The 25826-nt window shown below is 45.1% G+C and overlaps 1 protein-coding gene across 2 annotated transcripts in view; it reads left to right on the forward strand.

The window, feature by feature from the left end:
• LOC128685502 (nuclear distribution protein nudE-like 1-B) overlaps positions 1-25826 on the forward strand; it is a 259576-nt gene that overhangs the window by 163527 nt on the left and 70223 nt on the right. Inside the window, exon 4 of one of the 2 annotated variants that reach the window (XM_053772069.2) lies at positions 656-6037. The exons of the other annotated variant lie outside the window; for it this stretch is intronic. Coding sequence (XP_053628044.1) covers positions 656-697 — 42 coding nt within the window. The 3' untranslated portion in view covers positions 698-6037. Of the gene's footprint in view, positions 1-655; positions 6038-25826 lie in introns of those variants that run through there. 2 annotated transcript variants of the gene reach the window in all.

The raw sequence follows: 25826 nt of genomic DNA on the forward strand, positions 1-25826 counted from the left end.
GAGAGGGAACCGGCAAAAAACGATGGTGCCGAAGGACACGAGTAAACGTTTCTGCATTTCCTTTTCTGAATGTCTACTAATTATCTAACACAGACTTCACTAAACTATCGGTGCCTAGTTCTTATCCTCGGCACGTTCCTCTTACCCAGGTACTGGTTGAACGTGCATTTCTCGTAAATCCTACTAAGGCATTCACCCTGCCGTAATTACTGGAGGTGTAGCCATAAAAGGTAGTGGTTAGACTAGTTAATGCAGAAATTGCCGAATCACCTAATTTGTGAGGACTTCGTAGGCTGAAGAGGCTGGGCAGCAGCAGCTTGATTGATTAGGCTTCCAGTAGGAAAGCCTGGCCCGAGGCTTGGCTGTGAAAGTAGAACAACTCCGGTCTAGTCACAGGTATGACTTGTTCATGCAACATGACGCCTGGTAGGCTATCTTTATGACGGGAACACTGAAACAAGTTTACGTAGTAACACTCCTCCAGTAACTGGTTGTTCTACCTGATGTAACTGTACACTTTTTATTCACTTGTTTATGCTTAATGTAAGAATATATCTGCACTACCACGAGCAATCTTATAATATAACTACCCTGTCAATTTTCTATAACATATATAGATGAATAACAGTAATCAATATTTTTTTTTATTTTACAGGTGAGTGTTGATAAAATAGTGCTTGCCGAGGATGCAGTCTAACTGGTAAAGTAGCGTTGATTTGGTCTACCTTTTATGTTCTTCAGTCAGCTCTGAACTAGACTGTCTTAAAATTTTCGTGTACAACGTGAGGTAATCCCGTGATGTCAAATAGAATTTCCAGATCTTGTTCAGGAACATTGGTGGTATAATTTATTACCTTTACGTCACTGTACCACCTTGGTGTTACTGTCATCGTTTAGCACTCTGCTTTACCAGAGAACTGCCGAAGGAACAGTTATTTAAGAGATAGGATAAAAAAAAAAGGCACGCAAAAGCTATATTCAGTTTTCTAGTATTGGCCTACTTAAAAGATGACAGTTGAACGAAAGAATCAGTCTCATTCTCCTGTCCTCTTTTGCCTCTTCCCTGCAAATTGTGTATATGATATTGACATCCCATAAACTGGAAATGAAGTTGCAGCATGTCCAGGCACTCTTTGTCGAGGCTGGATTCCTGGAGCTCCATATGTATAAAATTACCTCAGTCTTCCACTCTTCAGTATTATAATCTATTAAATAGTGCTCATTGCTGGTGTCTTGAGCTTGTACCCGTGTAGCCAACACTTCAAGGCTGTTGACAGGGCAGTGGAGTAGCGACTAATTTATTAGCTGGGTTAGGTTATGGTAAACAAAAAGCGTATATTTGACCATATATGAGGAAATATATCTAAACGGCTGTGACACGTCTAGCAACGTGGGTTCGGTAGCATTTTACGTTTGGGCAACCCGCTGCCGGCCCAGTAATATCGGCCTTTAATGTTAATAATGAACTTTGATTTAGCTGAGATCCCAGAGGCCCTAAAACTACAGTACAATAGCTCCACTTGACAAAGGCGCAGCAGAATAATGTCAAAAATAAAGGCCAAACCTTAATCCAGTAAATTCTAACAGTCTTGTGGTAAGGTGAGAGTTTCACAACAGTCTCGCAACTATAAATAATGTCACAAAAATTCCGGATTCGAAAAAACTTAAATACATATAAACGTATTTTCCGAAGTTGTTAGTTGTAACCGTAGTGACAGGTCATAAAATTAGGTAAAGAGAAGAAACTGATGAAGTAGGGAATTAATTTTCACATTTCTTGCAGACTATTTAGAGTGGCAGTATATCATTGTCCAAGCTGATGATGACACTACTTAGCTCAGTCGTGCAAGGCAATGCCTCTACTATCTCAGAGGCAAACTTAAGATAAAAGACGCAAATTCGTTAAAAAATATACCGTAATGTAAATGAAGACTCGAGAGAATGTACAAACTAATGGCATGAAGTGATTCAGGAGTATAGAAAGTGTTTTTACTTTATGGAAGGATCTATTGGGATTATTTGATGCGTTCTTAAACCGCTCAATAATTGGGTCTTACTATCAACATTGAAGTTCAGTGGGAAGCAGTCAATGGTATGTGTGCTTGAGTGAAGGTTGCAAGGAGAGATCACCTGAATATACTCTTCGCATCCGTTGGTACAGCTCCTGTGGCTGCCTTAACCACAACAACCACGCAGTAATTGCTTAATTCCGCTCTGGGCTCACGTTGCTGCTTTACTAGCATACTCCTGCTGCTTTACTACTAGCATACTCCTGCTTTACTACTAGCATACTCCTGCTTTACTACTAGCATACTCCTGCTGCTTTACTACTAGCATACTCCTGCTGCTTTACTACTAGCATACTCCTGCTGCTTTACTACTAGCATACTCCTGCTGCTTTACTACTAGCATACTCCTGCTGCTTTACTACTAGCATACTCCTGCTGCTTTACTAGCATATTCCTGCTGCTGCTGCTGTTGCTAACTTGTCCAGTCAGTAGCTGGAGACCCTTGTGTAACCAACACATCTTCAAACACTGCTGTTATAATTAAGATACAGCCTTTCTTGTTTTATTTATAATAAAATCTTAATGTTAGCATATGCTATAATATTATTAATTTGAAAGTGATCATAGAAAATAAATTTAGAGAGGAAAACGATGATGGTGATAACCAACCACCTCCCATTGGGGTTTATGCGTGCACGTGCTGATGCTAGGAAGCTGCCTTATGTACACACCTTGGGTGTCAGTGTGTCATGTCTTGTCATGCTTTGTCCATTTTCTTATTGTGTTGCTTTATCAAGTCCTGTCGTGCCTTCGTGTCTTATCTTCTGTTACCGTTGTTAGTATATCATGTTCTCTGTGGAACTCTGCAACATAGCACTCTTGTTCCTGCTGCCCTCAGCCACATCTTACATTTATTTAGCCATGCTAGAAAATACTCTTACTTTGCAGTGCATTTTTCAGTCTGCCTTTCTCGTAACCTTTTGAACTATGACCTATACCGGCACCGGCTGGTTCATGACCCCCCAAGTGAGAGGCATTGTATAAACCTTACATCTGAGGCTGTAGTTTGGATGCCTCACAAGGGCGCCCCCCTGGAGGAGTTTGCTGGAGAATGTGTTGACAAATAGATGGATTTATTAGATGCTCGCTCTGGTTTTGTTTTGCTGCTGTCACAAGTTGCTCTTATTATATCTCTTAACGTCTCTAAGAGGGAATTGAAGGTTAATGTAAAATTATTGCCTTGTATTAAAATCATAAATTAAAGTATCTTTATTTGTCCTTTCTATGTATTCTCGTGTATGTACTTGTTTTCCAGGTGATTTCTAATACTAAAAGCCAGCTCAGTTCCTGTGGTTATAAAGCAGTGAAATACGATGTAAATGTTATGCTTATTTGTTGGAGTAATTAACCTCTGAGGTTGAGTCACCCCCGCCTTCAAACCGTCTTACTCCATTTGCTGGAAACACAAGTGGAGATCTGGCGTGGCGAGGCTCACCGTTATCTCAGTGAAAGTGAGGGTAACTGAGTGGGGTTAACAAAGTTCTGGGATGTTGGGCGGCAGATATTACCCACAAGTATAGTAGAAAGACATTTTTAATAGAACATACATTTGTTATCAGCTACGTTTCGTCCTTAAATACTCTAACAAGCGAAACTTCGTCTATAATAAAGGTTTGATCTGCACTATCTTAATGCCATGGTCATGGTACAGCAGCGTGGCTCACAATGGTTGTCGTGCTCTCTGCATCTACCGCTTTTGCTGCTTAAGACACGGAAATACCGGTATGGACATGCTTATCGTCCACACGTCCAAACAAGTTTTTTTTTCCTTGAATGGTAGATGCCAAGAACTGGAGTAGACTGAGCTGGATGTTTTTAACTAGAGATCCCCTCAAGGAAGGTTCCTTGATGCTGGTGAGGGGCTCTTGATCTAGGGAATTGGATCTGTGCTCCAGTTCCCTGAATTGAGCCTGAATACCTTTCATTATCCCCCCCCCCCAGGTGCTGTTTAATCTCGCAGGGATTATACAGCACCTTTGTTCCACCTTTAGCAGCATAATGCTGCTAAATGTGGAACACATTTTAACTTGTCGCCGAGGCAGTCATAGTTTTCATAATTCCCGGACTTATCCATAAGGACCAAGAGGAATTTTTAGGATTTTTTTAACATTAACGTTTTGATGTTTATAGCATGCGGGTTAATTAACTTAATGTGATAGTATTTATATTTTGTTGGGTGCTTGCTGATTTGAATTATTTTAATTTTTGACTTAGACCTGACAAGTTCTAATGTGTATGGTTTAACGTTTTGTCAAGTGTTTAAAAACCTTGTAGATTAAAGCGCTGTGCAAATCTTATTAACTCCTTTTCTAGTTAGCCCAAACAGTGGAGAGTCAAGATTAGGTTAGGCAAGTTTCGTTGTGGAACAGCACATGTGTTTTCTGACGTGTCTAGTGATAAGATGAACAATCTTTGGAGTTTTTGGTAAACAGACTGAGGCCTTCGGCTAGCTTACCGGTCCATCCCTTTTACTAATTATTTATATACATGACTATCAAGACCTCAGTACCCAGGGGTAGAAGTCAGTTGGTCACTGGAGAGGGGTTGCATTATGTACACCAAACGAACACTCATTAATTTCCTCGTTTCCTACACCTTTCCCTTGTCTTCTTGTGCCCTTCTCTTTTACCCCCTCTCCGCTCCCCTCCCCTACCCATCCCTTCATAAAATTTAACTAAATTTAATTTTTCTTCTGTCAGTATCTACTATTGTTCTTGCTTGAGTTTCTCCCACTTCTCATTATTACCTCTTGCATTGTTGCGAGGGGGTTGACCCAGCGTGGCTGGAGTGTAAAGTCAGAGGCTATTTGCAATGTACTCATAAAGCAACTCGTTTCTTGCCACTTGTAAATATACCTTAGAATTTGCCCCCTTGCCCTCTACCCCCAGTCTCCCTCTCTTCCTTTTCCCTTCCGCATGACTGGTCCGACCGGACTTGGTTGAGGGCCTGTACAGTCACGCTGTTGCTGTTTGTGACACGCAGTCCTGTGTAGATACCACAACATGCCTCATCCGGAAGTTTCCTGGCACATGTCAAATTCTTTCTGAAGGTAGTTATGGGTTTCTATTCAAGACGATATTTGAAGGCAGTGTGTCGAAGTCTCTTTGATCCCTTTGCTTATAAAGTCATTTCGTAGTGTAGTTATTACTTTTCTGCTGTTCATTAGGAGTATCTTAGACTATATTCTATGCATCACGCTCTCATAAGTGGGGTTACTTCACTGCAGATTAGAAACCATCCCTTCATTATATTTCAAACTAAAATTATAGTTTTTTTTTCACCTTTCTCTAAAGTACAGATGTGGAGGGATTTTGTTCCTAGTAATTAAGATGCTTAAATAGATTGTTAGTGAAAGCTACCTTCATATTTTCCAGATCCGCATTTTCGTCTGCCTTAAGTGCGACTAAGTAGACTTCAACTGGATTCCATTTTGGAAAGTAAAAATGCCTTAAAAGATTATCATTGGCTTGGTATAATTTTGTCTTAAATAATCTTTTTATCCAGCCAATCATTTTCTGTACAATTGTAATAACAACGCTATTGTGTTCCTTGAACGTAAACTCTTTAGACATTGTTGCTCCATGTTTGGCGGATTATTGTGTTCAGAACGAAATTATGGCAAGTCTGTGCCTTTAGAACCAGCGCCTTCCAGTCATAGCACCAAAGCACTAAGAATCAGTCATAACGGCTCTTATACCTACTTTGATATGCCTTTAATGGGTTTAGTTTTATACTTCCGCAGCCCGGCCCTGGGCTAGGCTCGTCTGGTGCTCACCTGGTCTATCAGATTCCATCACAGCCTTTTTTATCTGGCACTTTTGGAGGAAATTGTTCCGCTTTTCCTTGAAGACTTCTTCGCTTATTCCGGCAGTTTCCGATATGTTCTGGTAAAATGTTAGTCTGGGACCACGGATGTTGATACAGTGGTCTCTTATTGTGCCCACTGCACCTCTTTCACTGGATTTATTATACACACACCAATATTTCCCTTCAGTATGTTATAGCATTGTGCAGATTTGGGAATAGGTCTTCAAGCCCAGTGAGTAAGTATTTGGAACTTTTAGGCGTTCCTAGTAATTTTAATGCTTTATTGGCTTATGAGGGCCGCAAATTATTTTTTTTAATGTTTCCGCTCTGATTCTCTCTCTCTCTCTCTCTCTCTCTCTCTCTCTCTCTCTCTCTCTCTCTGTCTGTCTGTCTGTCTGTCTGTCTGTCTGTCTGTCTTTTTTTTTTTTTTTTTTTTTACACAGGGTTTGACAAGGTTAAGGATCCCTAGCATTATTGACAAGCTATTTACAGGTTAAGGATTCCTAACTTTATTGGCAAGCTAAGAGCTGTTACCTACATCAGCTCATTTGAAAGCATTTTTATTATGAGACATACAATTAGGGAATAGGATGAAGTTGGAGCCATCTGTGGGCCAGCATTTTCATTTGATCGACTGACTTTATCTCGTTGACATCATTATGCTGTACGAATGTGTTCCATACTCGAGTCATACTGGGTATGTATGATCTCAGATGGAGTGATGTCCTGGAGAAGGGTACAGTCAGAGTGAAGTTGCTGCTTTCTGCCCGTCTTGTGGCATAAAAGCTTGTTTCACGCTGTCCTCGAAGTGGATCCAAGTGTGGTATTTTGACAATATTGGCCTTGTACATAACAGTAAGGCCACCCACATCCCTCCTATGTTGAAGGCTCTGCTGAAATGACAGATCTATCCAGGATGGGTCCAGGCGAGAGATGAGACGTCTTGCTCTGTTTTCTACTCTGTCAAGCAGTCGCAGATGAGAGGGGGGGCAGGCAAGCCAAGAAAGTGGAGCATACTCAAGGTGTGAGCGTACTTGTGCCTCGTACAGGATCTTGCAACCCCTACTGTCAAGAAGATGCGAGATACGGCGAAGTGCTGTAAGCTTCCTGGCTGCCTTGTTTGCAAGATTTACAACATGGTTCTTCATGGTTAGTTTGGAGTCAAATTTCACCCCAAGGATATCAACTTCTCCAGGTGCCAACACCCTCCCATTCATCCTTACTACTGCACCAGCATTACCATCATGGTGCCTAGAGACGATCATTTGCGTTTTCTCAGGTGCAAATGTTACTTGCCATCTATTTCCCCAAGCTGATTTAGCTCTCAGCTGGTGATTGATGTAGCTTAGAGCAGCTGGCATTTCTTCTCTTGGATAAGTGAATGTCAGTGTACAGTCGTCTGCATATGCATGTGATTCTTTGATGAGAGGAAGGTCGTTGAAGTAGACATTCCATAACAATGAACCCAGCACGCTTCCTTGTGGAACACTTGCCCCAATAGGATGTCTTGCTGATTCCGTTCCATTGAGAACTACACTTAGAGATCTACCATGAAGGTAATCACTGAGGAGACATAGCGTAGAGCCTGCAATTCCCAGTGCTTGAAGTTTTGCTAAGAGGCCCTGGTGCCACACCCGGTCGAAAGCGCCAGCAATGTCCAGTGCTACCACACAGCTGACTTTGGATTCATCCAGTGACTGGTGCCACTTAGTGGAGAAGTTTAACAACAGATCAGCAGCAGAGTAACCTTTCCTGAAGCCATATTGACGATCACAAAGTAGTGAGTGGTAGTCAAAAAAACTGTCATTTGTCTTGAGATTATTGTCTCAAGGATCTTACCAGTGATTGACAGGAGTGACACTGGTCTGTAGTTGCTGATTTCTGCTCTGCTCTTCTTTTTGTGAACAGGGACTACATTTGCCTCTTTCCATGGAGAGGGCCATTTACACTGTACTAGGCAGTGCTGAAAGATGCGAGTTAGAGGTGCTGCTAGCTGGTCTGCACTGCTAGCTGGTCTGCACATCTCAACAATCTTGGGCTCAACTTGTCTGGGCCCACAGCCTTTTCTTGGTCAAGCGATTTAAGAAGGAAATGCACCTTCTCCTGCCTTATTGTCACCACTGACAGTTTTGACAGTTCTTGCAGCTCTCTGTCTCTGTCTCTGTCTCTCTCTCTGTCTGTCTGCCTCTGTCTGTCTGTGTCTGTCTGTCTGTCTGTCTGTGTCTGTCTGTCTGTCTCTCTCTCTCTCTCTCTCTCTCTCTCTCTCTCTCTCTCTCTCTCTCTCTCTCTCTGTCTCTCTCTCTGTCTCTCTCTCTGTCTCTCTCTCTGTCTCTCTGTCTCTCTCTCTGTCTCTCTGTCTCTCTCTCTGTCTCTCTGTCTCTCTCTCTGTCTCTCTGTCTCTCTGTCTCTCTCTCTGTCTCTCTCTGTCTCTCTCTCTGTCTCTCTCTCTGTCTCTCTGTCTCTCTCTCTGTCTCTCTCTGTCTCTGTCTCTCTCTCTGTCTCTCTGTCTCTCTGTCTCTGTCTCTCTGTCTCTGTCTCTGTCTCTCTCTGTCTCTCTCTCTGTCTCTCTCTGTCTCTCTGTCTCTCTCTCTCTCTGTCTCTCTGTCTCTGTCTCTCTGTCTCTCTGTCTCTGTCTCTCGTGTTTTCTCAAAGCGAGAGATTACAAGCTATTTGAATAGTGTCACTATTGCTACTACTTCCCATATTTTGAAGGTTCTTATTAGCCACCTTATCATTTTCCTGGCCATTATGACATTTGCCCTATTGGAGCGAATGGTCACCAGATATTTTTATTACCAGGTCACTTACATGTTCATTTCGTTCAATTAGGTAATCCTCTTGCATTTTGTACACTGTTTCCCCTCGTAGTTTTTCAGGCTCTCCATGTCATCATTGGACGTCGTTATTTATCACTGCCCACTGAAAGACTTTCTTATATCTTCCTGTAATTTTTCAGTGTCTAATACCAAAGTGATTATGCTTTTTGGCATCCGCAAATGAATGTAGTAAAACTAGTGTTTTCTTCTGTTTGTCAACTATAGGGATGACTAAAGGCTCCAGGACCGTGCCTTGGGATACTGAGCTGGATTTTACTGTTTACTACTGCACTTTCTGTTCTAAGAAAGTTGAATATCTGTTTGCCTATTTAGCCAGTTATTCCTGTCGGTCTCATTTTTGAGTGTGATCACCCAATGATCGCATTTGTCAAATGCCTTTGCAAAATCCATGTACATTTGCATTTTTATTTTCCAAAGCCTAAGCGTGGATACGTATGGACATCGATGCCCATCAGCATATCCAATCCTATGACAACTGTTGTAGAAAGTGGAAATCGTAGGTAAGAAAAGCTTGGCAAGTATAGGGACTTGACCCATCAATAGTTTGTCCTCAGGGATCATGAGTACCCTGGGAAAAGAGGGCCACAAGTTTCTCAAAGAAAATTAAGCTCAAAGCTCAAGGAAACCATAGAAACCCAAGAGTTGCCGACTTCTTCCAGCACCTTAGTGTGGCGATCCAGATGAATGTTTGCTGCAGCCTTGGTTCCCGTCCGGTTTCCATCTTTAAATTGTATTCGTGGGGATGGGGTCATAACCATTCGTCTACATTCAATCCTATCTAACACGCTCACGCACGCTTGCTGAAAGCCCAAGCCCCTCGCACACAAAACCACCTTTACCCCCTCCCTCCAACCTTTCCTAGGACGACCCCTACCCCGCCTTCCTTCCACTATTTTGTTCCAGCCTCTAAATATCCGACCCACCTCAGCATCCCGTCCTCTGCCCTCTGTATAATACTTTTAGAAACCCCGCACCAACACCTAATCTCTAATAAACTTGCGATTTTAGCTTAAATAGCAACGCACTTCTTGCCGAATAGGGCAAGCGAAAATTTGTGTGTGCAATAATTTCGCAAAAATTATTCTCAATCTAACGAAAAAATATATATATCATTGTGTACGTTAATTATTAAATTATTGTAAATTTATATAAAATATATTTAGTTGGATTAGGCTAAATTGCGTTTGTTATAGTAAGGTTAGGTAAGTTTTCTAAGGTTCTTTTGGTACAAAATCGTTAATTTTTATATTAACATAATTGAAAAAAAAATCTTTAAATGTATGAGAATTTTAGAAAGGGCTTAATTTTAAATGAGTTCTTGTTAATTTACCAGTTTTACCTATTCGGTACGACATTATATACATGTGTATGTGTATATTTATTTATGTCACCACCCACCTTTTTTCCATCATCAGTTTTATGGTTTACCTCGTCTTTCATATAACCATATACCGACTCGTCTACTCCCAAATATCAGAAAACATTCACTTCCTCCATACTCCCTCCCTCCCATCTGATATATAATTTTTCCTTACCTAACTCTTTTGATACGCCATAGGTTAACTTTTCCAATTGCTCGCCACGTGCGCGCGCGCGCGTCTGCGTGTGTATTACGCCAGCATTGTACTGTACTTATCTTTGTGTCCAAGTAGTAGATATATTAATTGAGAAACGCTAAATTCGTAAGGGTTGAGATTAATCAGGTGAGATCTGAGGTAGATAATGGATAACGCCAGTCTTTTTGATCAGGAGCTTTTCACTGGCTTCAACACAACCTCCTTGAAAGGTTCAGTGTTCAAATTCATATGGTAATAGTATACAAGTTGGGAAAGACAGGAGTGTCCTACTCTGAACCTCATCCTGGAGTGTGCAGGCAATTCAGACATTCATCTTGTTACTTAACACCACATTCTGAGAGTTAATGTGTGTTGTCATTGATATTTGTCTAGTATTTTTAGTTTCTTACTTCGACCCCGTAGGGTATTTAACCACCTTGGATGATTGTTGATCATTTTTATGAAGTTAAAATTCCAGGAGTCTGGGTGCGATATCGGTGGAATCTTTCAAATTCAAGGTAGTTAGTGTTATATGTATCTGTAGTGTTGGTTGTTTGGTGTCACCTTAATGGAAAGTTCATGTTAGTGGTTTAATACGTCACCCCACCTGTGATACGTTGTTCTTTCTAAGACCTTTCCCTCACCATCCACATCAACCCACGTCGCTACTGTACAGGTTGACATTAACGAGTGTTTATCGTGGCTCGCATAACAGGGAAAATATGGTTCGGTGAATGTAACATTGCTCAGTGAATACAACAAACTACAGTAGTGCCGGAAGGATGCAAGCGTTGAGTGGAAGCTGCCTGCACAGGTTAGTGTATAAAATAATTCATTATATTGTATTTAATAAAGTTCTAAGACCTTGTGGGTCATTCAGCACAAGTTTACCTGGAATGTGTTAGAGGGTCAGCTCCCCCATCCCCCCCCCCACGGCCCGGCTCCAGACCAAATCTCCTGGTGGATGACCTAATCAACCAGGCTGTCGGTGTTAGCAGCATAAACTCCAGTGTAAGCACCACAGCCCAACTGATAAGACATTTAGGAAACTTGTCCGATTTCTTTTTAAAGACAGCCAGGTATCTATTGGTAAACACCCTTATTATCTGAATATCTTTGACCTTCCAAACATGAATTCAAAGGGGAAAAAAGTGTTGTGGAGACGGGGTAGATTATGTGGAGGCGGGGTAAGGTACGTTGGGGCAGGAGAGGATGGTAGGTGGAGAGGTAAGGCGAGGAATGCTCCTGGGCTTTGGATCACTGATTTCTTCCTCGCCTGTTGCTGACCCGTCTTGTACTCGCACAGTTGAGATTCCTTCCCCGGTTCTACCTTGCAGATAACTTTAATCTGCCTTACTAATTTCAGAAGTCATGGACCTTGTGTGTGCTTCTGTGTTGGTGTTTTTTTTTTTTGTTTGCGATGAGTAAGCTGCAGTTTATTTACTGCATAGCGTACCAAATGTGCTTTGGAGCACGCGCGCACATGCGCACAATGTGTTCAAAATATTTATGAATGCAGGAGGCTAGAGCGGACACCCAAAGAAGCGGTGTGTTGTCATACGCGAGACCATGGTCATAATATAAATTAAATTTTCGACATGGTTGACCAGTGGAGTGTTTAAAGAGGATGGGGGGGGGGGTAAGAGGTGCTACAAACATTGGAAGTTCCATGATGTTCTGTGGTGAAAATTTAATGAACATTGGATACCGTGAATATACTGTAGCTCTGCTACTATAGTTAAAATAGGTAATTACACACGCGCACGTACGCGAGTTTACAGACATGGACATAAGAGATCTGCTTTACTTAAACATAAGAGTGGAACCAAGATAAACAAATTCAGTGGCACAATTCTACAATTATTTCCCTCAAATTATGAAAGACGACTTTGCATCTGAAGCAATGGTTGATGAGAGAGGAATTATCTGCGCTTACTTATGTCTGCCAACTCAAGCCTCACACCCGGAGGATGGGGGGGGGGTGCCAGCCACACCCGGAGTATGGGGGGTTCCTGCCTCACCCGGAGAATGGGGGGGGGGGTGCCTGCAACACGCAGGGGATGGGGTTCCTGCCTAACATCCGGGGGATAGGGGGTTCCTGCCTAACATCCGGGGGATAGGGGGTTCCTGCCTTACACCCGGGGGATGGGGGGTGCTTGCCTCTCACCCGGGTGATGGGATGTGTTTGCCTCACACCCAGGGGATGGGTTAATGCCTCAGTCCCGGGGAATAGGGGGTTCCTGCCTCACACCCGGGGGATGGGGGGGGATTCCTGCCTCACATTCGGGGGACGGGGGTTCATGCTCAAGTCCCGGGGTATGAGGGGGGTTCCTGCCTCACTCCCGGGGGGATGGGGACTTGTGCCTGCCTCAAGCCCGGGGGGGATGGGGGTGTGTGCCTGCCTCACTCCCGGGGGGATGGGGGTGTGTGCCTGCCTCACTCCCGGGGGGATGGGTGAGTGCCTGCCTCACACCCGGTGGGATGGGGGTGTATGCCTGCCTCACACCCGGGGGGATGGGGTGTATGCCTGCCTCACACCCGGGGGGCTGGGGTGTAGGCCTGCCTCACACCCGGGGGGATGGGGGTGTGTGCCTGTCTCCCGGGGGGATTGGGTGTGTGCCTGCCTCACTCCCGGGGGGATGGGGGGTGTTCCTGCCTTACACCCGGGGGGATGGGGTGTATGCCTGCCTTACACCCGGGGGGATGGGGTGTATGCCTGCCTCACACCCGGGGGATGGGGGTGTATGCCTGCTTCACTCCCGGGGGGATAGGGGTGTGTACCTGCCTCAAACCCGGGGGGATGGGGGATGTGTGCCTACCTCACTCCCCGGGGGATAGGGGTGTGTGCCTACCTCACTCCCGGGGGGATGGGGGTGTGCGCCTGCCTCACTCCCGGGGGGATGGTGTGTGCCTGCCTCACACCCGGTGGGATGGGGGTGTATGCCTGCCTCACACCCGGGGGGATAGGGGTGTATGCCTGCCTCGCTCTCGGTGGGGATGGGGGTGTGTGCCTGCCTCACTCCCGGGGGGATGGGGGTGTGTGCCTGTCTCACTCCCGGGGGGGATGGGGGGGTGTGCCTGCCTCACTCCAGGGGGGATAGGGGTGTATGCCTGCCTCGCTCTCGGTGGGGATGGGGGTGTCTGCCTGCCTCACACCCGGGGGGATAGGGGTGTATGCCTGCCTCGCTCTCGGTGGGGAGGGGGGTGTGTGCCTGTCTCACTCCCGGGGGGATGGGGGTGTGTGCCTGTCTCCCGAGGGGATGGGGGCGTGTACCTGCCTCACTTCCGGGGGTATGGTATGTGTGCCTGCCTCCCTCCCCGGGGGGTATAGGGTGTGTGCCTGCCTCACACCCGGGGGGATGGGGTGTGCCTGCCTCACTCCCGGGGGTATTGGGGTGTGTGCCTGCCTCACTCCCGGGGGTATTGGGGTGTGTGCCTGCCTCACTCCCGGGGGGATGGGGGTGTGTGCCTGCCTCACTCCAGGGGGGGATGGGGGTGTGTGCCGGCCTCACTCCCGGGGGGATGGGGGGTGTGCCTGCCTCACTCCCGGGGGGATGGGGGTGTGTGCCTGGTTCACTCCCGGGGGGATGGGGATGTGTGCCTGGTTCACTCCCGGGGGGATGGGGGTGTATGCCTGCCTCACTCCCGGGGGTATTGGGGTGTGTGTGTGCTTCACACCCGGGGGTATGGGGTGTGCCTGCCTCACACCCGGGGGTATGGGGTGTGTGCCTGCCTCACTCCCGGGGGTATAGGGTGTGTGCCTGCCTCACTCCCGGGGGTATAGGGTGTGTGCCTGCCTCACTCCCGGGGATATGGGGTGTGTGCCTGCCTCACTCCCGGGGGGATGGGGGTGTGTGCCTGCCTCACTCCCAGGGATATGGGGGTGTGTGCCTGCCTCACACCCTGGGGTATGGGGGTGTGTGCCTGCCTCATACCCGGGGGTATGGGGGTGTGTGCCTGCCTCACACCCGGGGGTATGGGGTGTGTGCCTGCCTCACACCGGGGGGTATGGGGGTGTGTGCCTGCCCCACACCCGGGGGGATGGGGGTGTGTGCCTGCCTCACACCCGGGGGGATGGGGGTGTGTGCCTGCCTCACACCCGGGGGGATAGGGGTGTATGCCTGCCTCGCACCCGGGGGGATGGGGTGTGCCTGCCTCACACCCGGGGGGATGGGGGGTGTGTGCCTGCCTCACACCCGGGGGGATGGGGGGGGTGTGCCTGCCTCACACCCGGGGGGATGGGGGTGTGTGCCTGCCTCACACCCGGGGGGAGGGGGGGTGTGTACCTGCCTCACACCCGGGGGGATGGGTGATGTGTGCCTGCCTCACACCCGGGGGGATGGGGGGTGTGTGCCTGCCTCACACCCGGGGGGATGGGGGTGTGTGCCTGCCTCACACCCGGGGGGATGGGGGTGTGTGCCTGCCTCACACCCGGGGGGATGGGGGTGTGCCTTGGGTATCTTTTTTTTTTTTTTTAGTGGTCCATCTGGGTTAATAATTGATGTCGTTTTTTTTTTCATTATTTGTGTTTTTGACTATTTCACGTTTAATTGTCAGAAGCACTCAGATCTTGCCTTAAATGATTTGTAAATTCAAGAACATTCTCCTTGTATCTTCACTGATTAATTTTAATGTTGACCTTTTATGTGTGCCCACGTGCTTGTGTACACCCTGACGGCGTGTTTACAACCACTTGACTTACTGTGTTCGTACAAGATACACTATGTTCTCACTTCCCCATTTTTTTTGTTTAGTCCCTCCTTATAGCTAAGGTCCTTTTATATTTGTATTTGTCAGTGTATGTGAGCCCGTGAAAGCACACTATAGGTAATTATTATACAAGTCCGTATTTGTGCGCGAAAGTAGCTTAAGTGTAATTCTTTGGTATGGAGATTCAAGTCATCCTGTGCGATGGATGGTAGTGTTGAAGGTAATGGTATAAAGATTTATCTTGCTGCCTGGTTTGTATTGAACAAATTGTGTAATTGTCACTTTGTAGTTATCTTGTCACATGCTGTTATATACCAGAGTAATAACTAAATTGCAGATGAACGTCAAGTCTTCTTTCGCTATTGGTCATGGTAGTCATGACTCCCCTCGTCTTTTGTGAGACCGCTCCACCGGGGCGATGGTCCCTGGAATTAACAGGTATCATCTGCGATGTTACAGCTTTACTTTTGGTAATTATTAGCAGTGTTGTAAGCATTGCAGGAAGCAGTGCAATTGTCCTGGGTGTTGCACGTACAATTAACGACGGAAGGAGGGGAGGAATGGATAGTGTGTAAAGATAGTGGAGGCCCTACTAGTTAGCGAATGGTTTACATAGTCGCTTCCGGAGGACACCGTCCTCGCGACCCGGTCCCAGACAAGGCCTCTTGGTTGCTGGCTTGATCGATCGAGCTGTTATTGCACACTGCCCGCAGTCCAACATATGCACGACAACGCGATTGATCAGGAATTGTTATGAGGAATCTGTAGAGTTCCCTCTGGAGACAACTAGGGGGTTGTTGGTAATCTCCCTATGCTTGGAGGGCGGGCGCTAAAGAGTCGTGGTTCCTCAACACACAGCAATACGCCAGTCTAAAAGAACGAGTGCCCCGAAGAGCGTTATGCTTGGCATCCCTTGTTTTGAAGGGTCTAGTTATCCAACTTATTTTTTCTTTCAGTTGCTATAATGTTGTGCTCCTTGAGCGTGAGATCTGACATTCTTACTCCCAGGTCTCTTACACATTTGACGTACGTTCTGTAGAGTAGTTTGCGTTTGTCTAGTAAACTAATATTTTTATTTCCCCCATTCTTCCATGGCGTAATAATTGAAAATTGCTCTCATGGAATATATTGCTGTCAGTGGCCCACTGGAAAACTTGGTTTTTATCAGCTTGGAGGCTCGTTGTGACTTCTGTGGATACCACTTTCATTCAGATTCTAGTATCGTCTGCAGAGGATGATAGTGACTGTCTGTCAGACATGAGGAAGAGGAGTGGGGGAGTGTCGTGGAGGAGTGTCGTGGGGGGATTGAACTTTTCACTGTAGCAGTCACTGATTTCATTTCGTTTACTATTACTCTTGGGGTTCTGTTTATAAGGAAGTTAAAAATCCTCCTCCGCATCCTCCGTTATTCCTTTTGCACGCATTTTGTGCAATTATCTCATGGTCGCACTTGTCAAAGGCTTTTGCAAAGCTGGTAAGTACTACTACTGCATTTTGTCTTCAAGAGCATCCAGTAGTTGCTAAAGGTAGGAGCTGCTCGTTCTGAACCCATGTTGACCTGGCTTTTGCAACCTCTGCGATTCCTTGAGATTGGTAACCTTGCTTCTGAAACCCCTTTCAAAGATATTGATGATGTGAGATATTAGAGCTGTTGGTCTGTAGGTTTTTGGCTATTACTTTACTACCACCTTTGTGGAGTGGAGTACTATCCGTGATTTTTAATGTCTGCAGGATGGCTTCAGTGTCTAGGCTTCGTCATAGCCTTATCACGTGCCATTAATACTTTCTTGCAATTCTTGATAAATATTGAGTTCCAGGTGTCTGGGCCTGTGGCGGAGTGTATGGGCATGAAGTCGATAGCTTTAATGGGTCGTCAATCTTAAGGCTTATTTATGGTTCATTGAACACTGAGTCGTACTGGGGATTTAGTATTTCACTCATTTCTTTTTTGTCGTCGATGTTGTCGTGCTGTTATCTTATTATTTTTCTGACACTTAAATAGCTGGAACTAAAGATATCTGTTTTGCTGTCTTGTTCCGCCACACAGGGTGAATTTCATGTATTCAGTTCTCGGACTTTGAGAAAACCATTGACAACATGCCCATGCACTCAAACCCAGACCCAGACTCGTGGAACTGTGTTAATCAAGAACTGCAAGAAACCCCGGAGGTAGCGCAGATGAAAGGTCACACACACATGAGCTACTAAGTCTCTTTGAAAAACACACGTTAAGCCAGCAGATAGTGGAGCCAACAAGACTAGAAAACACGCTTGACCTTATCTTCACAAATAATGAGGACCTGATAAGAGACAGAATATCAAAAACAACTAATTCCGATCACAACCCAATCGAAGTCCAGACGTACATGCATAGGGGTCCTGATCAGCAGAATGCATGTACCTGTGAAGGTGTCTTCACAAAATACAACTTCAGCAACAAGAACATCAACTGGGACCAGGTAAACCATGTCCTAAATGAAACATGTTGGGAAGATATCTTAAATGACATGGATCCAAACCAGTGCCTTGAAAGGATCAACTTCCTGGCAGCTGAAGCATGTTCTAGGCATATTTCCCTAAGAAAGAAGAAGAGCAGGAGTAAACTGGAGAGAGAAAGATGCTCCCTCTACAGAAGACGACAAAGAGTCACTGAGCTCCTCAGGAGTGCTAGAATATCTGATAAACGAAAGGAGGCGCTGACCAGGGAAGTGGAAACTATCAAACTTAAGTTAAATGACTCTTACAGGAACCAGGAGAGACAGGAGGAGCTTAAAGCTATTAGTGAAATTGAAAGAAATTCGAAATATTTCTTTTTATATGCCAAAAACAAGGCAAATACCACATCTAGCATCGGGCTCTTACTCAGACAGGATGGGGCTTACACAGATGACAACAGGGAAATGAGTGAAATACTGAAATCCCAGTATGACTGTGTTTAGTGAGCCACTAATCAGTCTGAGGATCGACGACCCAAATGATTTATTCATGAATGAGCCTCAAAACTCCATAAATATATGCCAGATTTCTGACATTAACCTAACTCCGATAGACTTCGAAAAAGCCATTGACAACATGCCCATTCACTCAGCCCCGGGCCCAGGCTCGTGGAACTCTGTATTCATTAAGAACTGCAAGAAACCCCATCTCGCGTGCCCTAAGTACACTATGGAGGAGGAGCTTGGACATGGATGAAATTCCACAGTCACTTAAAACAGCATAAGGTGGCATAAAGGTGGCAGCAAAGCATTAGCTAAGAACTAGACCAATAGCTCTGACGTCCCACATCATAAAAATCTTTGAAAGAGTGCTAAGAAGCAGGATTGCAAATCACCTGGATTCCCAAAATCTGCACAATCTAGGGCAACATGGGTTCAGGGTAGGTCGCTCCTGCCTCTCTCAACTACTGGATCACTATGATATGGCCTTGGATGCACTGGAAGAAAATCAGTATGCAGATGTAATATACACAGACTTTGCAAAAGCATTTGACAAATGCGATCATGGCGTAATAGCGCACAAAATACGTGCTAAAGGAATAACTGGGAAATTGGGGAGATGGATCTTCAACTTCCTAACAAATCGAACACAGAGTAGTGGTCAACAGAGTTAAATCGGAGGCTGCCATAGTGAAGAGCTCTGTTCCACAAGGCACAGTACTCGCCCCCATCTTATTCCTCATCCTCATATCAGACATAGACATAGATGTAAACCATAGCACCGTATCATCCTTTGCAGACGATACTAGAATCTGCACGAGTGTGTCATCCAGTGAGGACACAGCAAATCTCCAAGTTTTCCAATGGGCAACGGAGAACAATATGATGTTCAATAAAGACAAATTCCAACTACTCCGTTATGGAAAACTGGAGGAAATAATAGAACCGAGTGTACTACAAACTTTAATCACGCAATAGAGCGGAAAAGTAATGTGAAGGACCTGGGAGTGGTAATGTCTGAGGATCTCACCTTCAAGGATCACAATAGTGCCACTGTCACATCTGAGAGGAACTGATAACATGGATAATGAAAGCATTCAAGACGAGATGCCAAGCCACTGATGATCCTTTTTATATCAATTGTTCTCTCTAGGCTGGAATACTGCTGTACATTAACATCCCCATTCAAGGCAGGTGAAATTGCAGATCTAGAGAATGTACAGAGAACCTTTACTAAACATATAAGTTCCATCAAACACCTTAACTACTGGGAACGCCTGGAAGCACTTGACTTGTACTCACTGGAGCGCAGGTGAGAGATGCATCATAATCACCTGGAGGATCCTGGAGGGACTAGTCCCTAATCTGCACATGGAAATCACTCCCTACGAAAGTAAAAGACTTGGCAGGCGATGCAACATACCCCAGTGAAAAGTAGGGGCACCATTAGTACACTAAGGGAAAACACAATAAGTGTCCAGGGCCCAAGACTGTTCAACAGCCTCCCACCAGCCATAAGAGGATTTACCAGTAGGCCATTAGTTGTCTTCAGGAGGGAACTGGACAGATATCTGAAGTCGGTGCCGGAACAGCCAGGCTGTGGTTCGCACGTTGGACTGTGTGCGGCCAGCAGTAACATTCCGTTGATCAGGCCCTGCTCCATCAGGAGGCATGGCCATGGACCGGGCCGCGGGGTCGTTGATTCCCGGAATACCCTCCAGGTAGCCTAAACCGGGACACTTCAGTAGGGCACTGAGGATAACGCCAAGTATTTCGCTAAAGGTTCAGCAACTTTGGGAGGTTGGAAGGTTTCGTTCCGGTAGAGCTGGAGTTGCTATTGGGAATTACCGTTCCCTTTGATGGCTTTTCCCATGTAAAGGATAAATTAAATTTTTATGAAGAGATTTCCATCACAGAGCAGAACAACGACAACCACGACGACGACAACATATATTTAAGAATACGTACACGCAAATATGTAAACAGTGCAGATTCATTGTTGCAATATAGTCTCTCTTGTAATAGCCTCGCCTGGTGCAGGCAGTGTGGGGGGGGGGGGAGGATAGTGGGATATTATGGTGGGGGCAGTACAGGTAGTGACTCAGCGGGCAGGCATGCTCTCCCACCACTCGTCCTCTCTACTCCCCCTCCCCCTCATTCACTCCTCTCCTGCTCCTCCCACTATTCTCTCATCCCTCCTCCTGTACCCTACTCTGTAGCTACTGAATTCAGTATAATGAACACCGGCTTAAGCCAATGACCCAACGTAGTCAGATCAGGCATCAGACCTAGTAGCACAAGCTAGTCCGGTCCAACTCTCACCCACCCACCCACCCACACTCACTCGTGTATTTATCTAACCTATTCTTAGAGCTACACAACGTCTTAGCTTCTGTGACGGTACTCTGGAGTTTGTTCCACTCACCCACAACTCTATTACCAAACCAGTGCTTTCCTATACCCTTCCTGAATCTGAATCTTTCCAACTTTAAACCATTGCTGCGAGTCCTGTCTTGGCTAGATATTTTTTAGCAATCTATTTACATCCCATTTATTTATTCCAGTTTTCCATTTATACATCTCAATCATATCCCCCATCCCCCTAATTCTACGCTTTTCTAGAGAGTGCAGATTCAGGGCCAGTGTTTGACTATATCCTTATCTCCATAGTGAAAACGCCCGGTGGGAGATGCAGTTTAATATAGACAAATGCAAAGTTCTAAATGTTGGACAAGAAAATAACCATGCCGCATATAAACCAAATGTAGATCTTAATATTACGGATTGCGAAAAGGATTTAGGAATTCTGGTTAGTAGTAATCTAAAACCAAGACAACAGTGCATTAGTGTTCACAATGAAGCTAACAGAATCCTTGGCTTCATAGCAAGAAGTATAAATAAGTTCTCAGGTTATTCTTCAACTCTATATATCCTTCGTTAGGCCTCATTTAGATTATGCTGCACAGTTTTGGTCACCGTATTACAGAATGGATATAAATGCACTGGAAAATGTACAAAGGAGGATGACAGAGTTGATCCCATGTATCAGAAATGTTCCCTATGAGGATAGACTGAGGGACCTGAATCTGTACTCTAGAAAGGCGTAGAGTTAGGGGATGATATGATTGAGGCGTATCAATGGAAAGCTAATTAATAAAGGGGATGTAAATAGCGTGCTAAACTATCTAACATAGACAGGACTCGCAGCAATGGTTTTAAATTGGAAAAATTCAGATTCGGGAAGGATATAGGAAAGCACTGGTTTGGTAAGAGTTGTAGATGAGTGGAGCAAACTCCCGAGTACCGTCATAGACGCTAAGACGTTGTGTAGTTTTAAAAATAGGTTGGATAAATACACGAGTGGGTGTTTGTGGGTGTGAGTTGGACCTGACTAGCTTGTGCTACTAGGTCCGATGCACAGCTTCTCCCTTAAGTGACGTGTTTGACCTGCCTCGAATAGGCCAGTAGGCCTGTTGCAGTGTTCCGTCTAATGTTTTTATGTAAATCTATACATAATATACCTTTACCTTTGATATACCTTTGAAGAGTTTCGAGAGTTTAAATGAGAAAAAAAAAAGTGTTTTTTCTGTGTAACGGTTGTATAGGTAGGGTGGGTAGCCTCGCACTTAATCTGTCTTCTGTTTTCTCAAAGGAAAGTTTATGCGGACTGGACAGTTTTCGCATTTTCTGCCGAGTGCAACTTTATCTCAAGGTCTCTCATCTGCGCTAGAAATGTTTACGCAGTAAACATTCCTGGTAAATTAACTTGAAATACCAACAGATTTTGTTCCATTTTTAATTATATAATTAAAATTGAAACAATAATTGGCGCCTGGGTGACAGTGCAAGAGTGCAGAGTTTGATTGTATTCTTTCAACTCTTGCACCTTACAAGAAAATATCTATTTGAACATTAAAATGGTATAAAATACCGACAGGTTGTTAGGTAAGACACATATGCAACAGTTAGGTATCTTTTTTTCGAAAAAAAGATACCTAACTGTTGCATATGTGTCTTACCTTACAAGAAAATATCTATTTCACAAACCTGTAGAAAGCTGATAATTCTAGCGCCCTTCTTCCAGTCTGCGATATACACAAGCTCACTAATGGACTTGACTCGTCAACATTTCCTTTACACACACAATAGATATCAGTCGGGTAATGAAGGGCTGGGTCGCTCTTGGTCTGTGGTGACGGTGGATCCCATTTGGTAGATGGTCGATGGTGGCTGTGGCGGCGGGGACCTGGCCAGTTTTAGTGCTCACATAATTTATCGTGATCGTTTGTGGTGACAATGGCTTCACACAAGTAAGCCGCATATAGGAGAAAAGAGTAGCTTACGACGACGTTTCGGTCCGAATTGGACAGTTTACAAAGTCAATGTCTTTATAAATGATCCAAATCGGACCGAAACATCGTCGTAAGCTGCTGCTGCTGCTCTGTGCGGGTTATTTGTATATTATTCCAATGACGGTATTATGTCTTTATTTTCACAATGGCTTTATTCTGTAAGCTTTTGTTATATACTAATGATCAGTTTAGACTAGAGGGCAAATTCTTTGCTGGTTGCTTGGTCAGCCAGACTGTTGCTGCCAGCGGCCCTCAGGCATTATATATATATATATATATATATATATATATATATATATATATATATACACACACACACACACACACACACACACACACACACACACACACACACACACACACACACACGTGTGTGTGTGTTTGTCTTGCCGAATAGGTAAAACTTGCGAATAAGGCAAGCGAAAATTTGTGTATGCAATAATTTCACAAAAATTATACTGAACCTAACGAAAAATATATTTCATTGTGTTTGTTATTAAATTATTGTAAACTTTTCTAAAATATATGTAGTTGGATTAGGCTAAATTAAATTGCGCTTGTTATAATAAGGTTAGTTAAGTTCTTTTGCTACAAAATTATTAAATCTTTAAACATATAAGAGAAAATTTTAGAAAGGACTTAATTTTAAACGAGTTCTTGCTAATTGACCAGTTTTACCTATTTGGCACGACATACACACACACATATGCGCGCGCGCGCGCACACACACACACACGCACACACACATGCACACACGCACACACGCACACACGCATACACATACACACACACACACACACACACACACACACACACACACACACACACACACACACACACACACACACACACACACACACTAGGTGAGTACAGACACATACACAGACACATACATACACATACACACACATGCACATACACACACACACACACACACACACACACACACACACACACACACACACACACACACACACACACACACACACACACCCCCCACACACACACACACACACGCATACACATACACATTAAGTTAGACAACTGACCCCAGAGCCAAAGTTAAAAAAAAGGTGGTAAAGTTGGGCAGTAACAACGGTCGCAAAACGCACCAGAAAGATGTCACAGTATATTGATCCTGACAACATGAAGGAACACTAGTGCATCATACACTTAACACAATTAGATAAGTTTGTCTATATGAAAAAGACGACTTGTATGCTTATGTAGAGGAAGAGAAAGTACCTTGTATAATTATATACAAATTAACAAGGGATTTCCTGGACGTTTTACTAGAAAGAAAAAAGTTAAAAATAAATATTTGATAGGTACAGATGCGATGCATAAAACTAATTGCAAATACAGGAAAGCATGTTGCATGAATTAGTTTAAGTTGCCATGCGGATGAGGAATTCCACTTCCGGGTCTATAAATTGTGCCACACTAATATGAACAGTAAATGACTTGGAGAGACATTGTTTATCAGGGGAAAACTTTAACTTGACCATCAGAAATATATAAAGTACGGTAGAATACGTGTTTGGTTGGTTTCTGGAAGAGAATAGCATGAGATGCTATTTTCTGGTATATACTGTTTTGTGGGAATCCTGAGGGCTACAGCTTTTCCACGTGACAATCACTGCGATGCGCTTTATTCATGTAACGAGGCCGTCCCCTCCCCTTTCCCTCCTTCCTTGAGACTTGCTGCATCTAGTATCCTTCCCTACGAAACTCTGGTAAGGTTTAGGATGATCCACGGCCGGCCAATAACATGGGACCCCATCTTGGCCAGGATTGTTTAGTGCTTACCTGGGCAAACAGGCTGTTGTTGCTGGCGACCCGCTGGCCCACATATCCATCACATCCTGGATGATTTGGCACTTCCTGGAGATATTTGTCCAGTTTCCTCCTGAAGACATCTACACTTGTCCTAGCAGTGTTTGTATCTTCTGGTAAAGTGTTGAATAGTCTCGAAGCACGAAGGGTGATAAAATGTTCTCCTTCCATCTACTCCAGTATGTTATGGCAGTGTGCAGATTTGAGACTAGGAGCTCAAGTGCTTTCCATGTGTACATTATCGTGCATTTCTAATTTACTCCAGCGAGTACATACTTAGAACTTTGAGGCGTTCCCAGGAATTTAAATGCTTTATTGGTTTTTTTCGGGCTGTAAGCGATCTATCTGTTCCAGCTCTGAAATCTTCCCTACACTGAGAGGAGCCGTCAACACTAAATGCCCTAAGCGAGACAGCACACTCTTTTTTCCCCTCGTTTCGAAAGTTTCATTATCCACTCTTGTTATTTTTCTGGCTGTCGTGATTTTTTGAAAGGTCAGACGTCATTATTACTCCTTGGTATTTCACGTGTTCCATTCTTTGTAATTGATCTTGGGTTTTGTATACAGTGTATTACGAACACAAGTTATGAATGGCCTGTGACCTGGTCGTAATGGGTTTAGGAACAAAACAAACTCGGCAGATAGACTATAACTTGTATTTCCTTCAGATATAATTTGCCAGATACATACAAGTATGTACACTATGTACAGAGATTGAATAATAAGTGTACCACACAACGGTGACAGAATGGCAAAAGCCAGAGAGCGAGAGAGAGCGAGAGAGAGCGAGAGATCGAGAGAGCGAGAGATCGAGAGAGCGAGAGATCGAGAGAGCAAGAGATCGAGAGAGCAAGAGATCGAGAGAGAGAGAGCGAGCGAGAGAGCGAGCGAGAGAGCGAGCGAGAGCGAGCGAGCGAGAGAGGGAGGGAGCGAGAGAGGGAGGGAGCGAGAGAGGGAGGGAGCGAGAGAGGGAGGGAGCGAGAGAGGGAGGGAGCGAGAGAGGGAGGGAGCGAGAGAGGGAGGGAGCGAGAGAGGGAGGTAGCGAGAGAGGGAGGGAGGCAGCGAGAGAGGGAGGGAGGTAGCGAGAGAGGGAGGTAGCGAGAGAGGGAGGTAGCGAGAGAGGGAGGGAGGCAGCGAGAGAGGGAGGGAGGCAGCGAGAGAAGGAGGGAGGCAGCGAGAGAGGGAGGTAGCGAGAGAGGGAGGTAGCGAGAGAGGGAGGGAGGCAGCGAGAGAGGGAGGGAGCGAGAGAGGGAGGGAGCGAGAGAGGGAGGGAGCGAGAGAGGGAGGGAGCGAGAGAGGGAGGGAGCGAGAGAGGGAGGGAGCGAGAGAGGGAGGGAGCGAGAGAGGGAGGGAGCGAGAGAGAGAGGGAGCGAGAGAGCGAGCGAGCGAGAGGGCAAGCAAGCAAGCACGCACCATACTCAACCAGCAGGTAGGCAAGTCTGGCAAATGCTGACCGCAGGTGAACTATGCCTCAGCATTTGGCGGGCTCGCCTGTGATTGGTCAATGAACCAAGATACTGATTTAACGACGGGTACCCTAATAATCGTTAAACCCTTATCACCCAGTTCGCTGGTTGGGAGGCAGCGTATATGGGAGTGTGACATACACCGAATAAATTGTATTGCATGCCACACAGTGTCCTTTTTTATTTCTTAATTCTTCCGGTATGTAAGCAGCTGTGACTTGTCACCATTGAACGTCATGTTCTCTACAGCCTTCTGG

Source organism: Cherax quadricarinatus, chromosome 8 (genome assembly GCF_038502225.1).
Source record: "Cherax quadricarinatus isolate ZL_2023a chromosome 8, ASM3850222v1, whole genome shotgun sequence".
Taxonomy (NCBI): Eukaryota; Metazoa; Arthropoda; class Malacostraca; order Decapoda; family Parastacidae; genus Cherax; species Cherax quadricarinatus.